At 65.5% G+C, this 5007-nt stretch overlaps 1 protein-coding gene across 2 annotated transcripts in view; it reads left to right on the top strand.

Moving 5' to 3' along the window:
• The window catches only part of PPP1R1A (protein phosphatase 1 regulatory inhibitor subunit 1A), a 12819-nt gene extending 9879 nt beyond the window's left edge, over nt 1–2940 (top strand). For both annotated transcript variants that reach the window (XM_025191488.1, XM_014525534.2), the window contains exons 3-7: nt 261–298; nt 771–834; nt 1922–2131; nt 2404–2531; nt 2709–2940. In XM_025191488.1, coding sequence (XP_025047273.1) covers nt 783–834; nt 1922–2131; nt 2404–2531 — 390 coding nt within the window. In that variant the 5' untranslated portion in view covers nt 261–298; nt 771–782 and the 3' untranslated portion in view covers nt 2709–2940. The remainder of the gene's footprint in view (nt 1–260; nt 299–770; nt 835–1921; nt 2132–2403; nt 2532–2708) is intronic.
• Nucleotides 2941–5007: the final 2067 nt, after the last annotated feature.

A 5007-nucleotide genomic window follows, 5' to 3' on the forward strand; every position in this document is an offset into this window, starting at 1 on the left:
GGGCGGGTTGTCATGGCAGTGACATCCCAGCTTGGTCCCAGGGGTGCAGAGAAGCAGAAGTCCCCTCTGACTTCCCCCCATGCCTTATCCTGCCAGGGAGGGTGAGAGCTGGGGCAGGGAGCACTGGAGCAGGGCGCTGCCCCTGGGTGCTGGGAGACCCCTGCCAGCATTGCTGTGGCAACAAGATCCCACCGTGGCAGCTACCCTATTAACCTGTCGCTCCTTCTCTCCCCCCACCTGTCTCCATGCTAACCCCACAGAGGTGGATGAGGACCGGGTCCCTAACCCCCTGCTGAAGGTAGGCACCTCCCTGCCCCCTGCAAGGCCTGGGCACCCCGCTGGCAGGAGAGTGCTGGGTGCCTGGGTCAGCCTGGCATGAGCCCTGGGGCCAGGGTGGGGGGTTTCCAGCACTGTCCAACAGTGTGCACACACATGTGCATGCACAGGCATGCAAAGAAAGAAGCACGCGGGTGTTGGGATGAGAGGCTGTGCCCATTGGGGGCGGGAGGCGGGGAAGGGGTGTATGGGTGCTGGTAGACTGTGTTTCTGGGGAGGGGTGAGGCTAGGAGTGAGTGCCATGGTGCCCAGAGCGTGATCCCGTGTCCTCAGGTTGACCGCTGGGCCATGCGATCTTTGTGCCAGCCGTGACAGAGCTGTGCCCCCCAGCCCAGAGGTGCCAGCAGGTCCCAGCACAGCCAGGCCCCCAGCTCCATGGTGTGGGCTTTGTGCCCCCCCCGGCACTCAGTGACTCACCTCTCCTTCCTTTCCAGTCGGGCACGTCCATGTCTCCGCGGCAGAGGAAGAAGGTCTCGCGCACCACTCCCACCATGAAAGGTACTGTTCCTGCCATGGCGGCGCGGTGCACCATGACCCTGTCCCACGCTGGCACCTCTGGGACACGCTCTGGCCTTCTCGCCCCCTTCTCGGGCTCAGCCCGTGCCCCCGGCTCCTCCTGACTCCGTTCTACTCCCGCTCGGGCTGGGCTTACCTCGGCGGACACGGCCCCCATCCTGGAGGGATGGTTTGCCAGTGGGGGACCCAGGAGGGATCGGAGCCGATACAGCCAGGAGCAATGTGCATGCACAGCCCCGAGCGCATTGCCCACCCCTCTGCATTGCCAGGGCCGTGGTGGGTCCTTGGGAGGGGCAGACGGGGCCCCGCCCTGCTGCGCTCGGCGCTGTATGAGCATGCTGCTCCTGGCCCTTCCCTCCCTGCCATCCAGTCTTTCTGGCTCCTGCCATGGGGTCCCTGCCACTCTGGTTGCCCCCTTGCACCTCGGTGCCCAGCACATAGCCTGGGGATGTGGGCACCCCCTAGAGACCCTTCCCCTGACCCTTGGCCCTGCAGGAGATGGGTCTGACTACACCCACATGCCTGGACTTGGGGCTTCCTGGTCCTTCCCGGCTGCAGCAGCAAGAGCCACTAAGGGGCTTGGGAAGAAGGATGGTGCTGAGAGCCAGGACTGAAGCCTCGTGGGGGCCTGGTGCAGGCTTGGCCAGGGGTCTTAAAAGGAAGCCGTAGCCTAAATATTTGGCTGTGAGATGCTGCAGCTGCCAGGAGCCTGTTTGCGACTTGCTGCGGGTCCCCTCCCTGCATTCAGGGCTGGGTGGTGGCTGTGGAGCCATGGGCCATGACGCCCTGGCAGCCGTCCCGTGGCTCCAGGTGAGGCAGCACCTAATGCCTGCGCCTGCATTAATATAACAGGCACGGGGTTGCGGGGGTCTAGCTGCCCCCACTCTGCCCCTTGCCTTTGGCTCTCACCAGCCATGGGGGCAGAGCCCCACTTTGGGGGGTCCCGGGGGCAGAGGGGTGCACTGGGATGGCTCTGGCTGGTGGGGTCTGAGCTGGGGGATAGTGTGGGTGGCCCGGGGGGGCAGGAGCACCCCCTTTAGGCTGCCCCTGGCACCCGTCTCCCTTGCAGAGCTGCAGATGATGGTGGAGCATCACCTATGCAAGCAGCAGCAGGAGGAGGAAGAGGAGCCGGGCGCCAAGAACCAGGAGCAGTCCAGCCCGGCCTGCTGCCCGCAGGGCGACACAGACCACAGCCACAGCCCCGGGGGCACCTGCCCCCTGTCCCCAGGCCTGGCCCGGCTGGGAGCCCAGGGGGGAGGCCCGGTGGCACCGGAGGGCAGTGAGTAAAGTGCAGGGTACGGGGCAGCTTAGGTGCCAGGGCAGGGGGCACAAGCCCCGAGCACCAGGGCACGTCCTTCAGGGCAGCCACACATCTCCGGTCACCCCCAGGCTGCAGAACCAGGGGGCTCTGGGACCCTGGGGGGACACTGGCCCTGCTGGGCATGGCGGAGGGGAGCTTGGGGGTGCTCTGTTATGTCCCCGATGGGGGCAGGGGGGGAGTTGGCCCCTGCACAGTGCTAAGCTCATACTCCTGCCCGGCCGGTTTTGCAGAGAAGCTGTCAGACGCAGCGGGGGCCAGGAGCCAGGCCACGACTAGGCAGGACCAGGCCACGGAGCCACCAGGCTCACCCGCCCCGTTGACGGGCTCCATAGGCCAGAAGGTGCCGACGGCCGAGTAGGTACGAGTTTGTGGGGGTCCTTGAAGGTCTAGGTGCAGGAGCTGGGGAGTCCTGGGGAGCAGAGAGTGGATGAGGGTGCCCAGGGGCGGTGGGCAGACAAATCCGGGGGTGGGCAGAGGTACCCTGGATCCGGGGGGGGTCCTGTCCCACAGCACTGACTGCGTGCTCTCTCTGCAGGTGCCGAATGGGGCGGGATGGCCCCGGTGGTACTTTCCCGAGCTCCCGTCGCCACCTGCATGGCCATGACCTTCGCCTGCCGCTGAGCCGTGGGGCAGCTGCACGGACGCCCCCTGTGGCCCTCCCTTCCACGCTGGGGGCTGCTGCCCCGCTCCCAGCACTTGGGCCGGGCGGGGGGCACTGGCTAGGCCGGGCTGGAGCCCATGGGATCTGTATTAAAGGGATCTTCTTCTCAGGCCGCGCTGCTCCTTACCCCGGCCCGCCAGCTGCGGAGCCTCGTCTACACCAGGGCAGGCAGGGCTGAGCTGCCGGCACCACGATCCTGCCGGGGGCTCTGATGGGCGTAATGCTCCCGGTCCTGGCACCTGCTGCAGAAGAGGAGCAGGGTGCCCCCTCCCTGTCCAGCAAACCAGGCCCCCAGGCATCCCGTGTTGTAGCCACGAGTGCTGGGCCCCTCCCCAGTGTCTGGGGCCAGCTGGACCCCAGCAGGAGCTGGTGCAGACCCCAGGAGTCCTGGATCTTGGACCTCCTCCTAAACATGATTACTGCCCTCACCCCCACCAGAACCAGGGAGACCCCAGGAGTCCTGGATCTCAGGAGTCCCCTGCCCTCCCTCCACACACTTCTGGTCACAATTATGCGTTTTGCTGCCCCCGCATAGCCAGGGAGAACCCAGGAATCAGGACCCCCTACCCCTCCTAGCCCCAATTACCTCCCTTGCTGCCTTCCCCCATAGGCAGGGAGGACCCAGGAGTCCTAGATCTTGGGGTCCCTCTTTCTAGCCACAATTGCTTCTCCCACCAGAGCCAGGAGGAACCCAAGAGTCCTGGATCTCAGGACCCCCCCAACCCCCTTCAAACCAGTAGATCACCCTCTGGTCCTGGATCCAGGCTGACCCTCCTGCACCCTCCCCAGGAACGGATACGGGTCCCAGGTGTCCTGGCTCTCCCCTCCACCAACAAGCATTTTTTGGCATTGCCTCCCTTTGGGGAAGCTTGAAGCCCCCGGCTGGAGGGGCAGGCAGAGCCGGCACGCGGCATTCAGGCCTCGGGTGGTTGCTCATGTGGTTCCTTTAATTCGCGGTGCGCGTGGCCGGTACATGCGCGTGGGCTGGCGTCGGGATGCGGAGCTGCTGGGAGACACGACGGCACAGCACGGTGGGAGAGGAGGGCCAAGGATGGGGCGCGTGGGGTGAGCCATGGTGGCGGTGACACTATGTACAGTACCAGGAGAGTGGCAGGGCAGGGACCATGGGAGGGCCAGGGCAGGCCAGGCCCAAGTCCGCTTTCCCCTAGCGCTGAGCCCTGCCCGCTCCCACAGGGGCTCAGGCTGGGGGCCCATGTGGACATCTCGTGCCTGCTTTCCACAGCCCAAGGAGGCCAGGCTAGGGCCCCCAAGGTGCTGGCAGATGGGTCCTAGGATGGGACACATGGCCTTGGTGCTCAGCAGGATCCGTGGCAGAGACGGGCCCAGCTGGGAGAGGCAGGAAACATCCTGGGCCCCCAAAAGTGTCTCCCTGAACCAGGAGCCATGTGCAGCATCATGCACACAACAGTGACCCCAGGGGAAAGGAACAGGCTGCAGTGAACTGGGGGCCCCATGGGCCCACGGCTCCCAAATCCCCAAGGGCTAGGGCCACTGCAGCTCTGTCTTGAATGCCGCCCATGTGGTGTCCCGTGTCTGAAACAAACCCAGGCGCCCTCGCTCGAGGCCCCACTCTCCTTCCTGCGCTGTGGAAAAAACCCAGGATGTGCCCCTTTCCCCCCTCTTGGTCTTTCTAAAGGACCCAGGAGTGCTGGCCCCCAGTTGGCTTGGTATTGCTTAAGGTTGTGCCAGGGATAGGAAGTGCCCAGGGGAGGAGTGCTGGGGGCACAGCGCCCCAAGGCTGGGCAGGGAGGGCCAGCTCCAGGGGCAGCTGGTACCTCCAGCCCCTGCTCCCCATGGCCTTAATGGTGCCCCCCACCCCGCTCTCCTGCCCCTACTCTGCTGCTCTCCCTGCCCCTGGTAGTGCCATGCCCCCCTCCCAGCTCTGCTAGTGCCCCCCAGATCTTACTCCCCCCTCTACTGGGAGTCTCTTCTGGCCCAAAGTCGTGTCCCCAGGGTCCTGCTCCCATGCCCCTGGCTTGCAGGACTCCTGGGTTCTTTGCAGGGAGAAGCACCAGGAGGGGGAGACACTAAGCTAAGCTCTTGTCTTGGCTCCATGCAGGACCAGGCCAGGCGCCGGTGCCAAGGGACATGTGGGATGCCTTGTCCATGGGGTGACACCCCCAACACCCCCCCCCCCCCCCAAGGGGAAGGA

The sequence above is a fragment of the Alligator sinensis genome, unplaced genomic scaffold (assembly GCF_000455745.1).
Source record: "Alligator sinensis unplaced genomic scaffold, ASM45574v1 scaffold149_1, whole genome shotgun sequence".
Lineage (NCBI taxonomy): Eukaryota > Metazoa > Chordata > Crocodylia > Alligatoridae > Alligator > Alligator sinensis.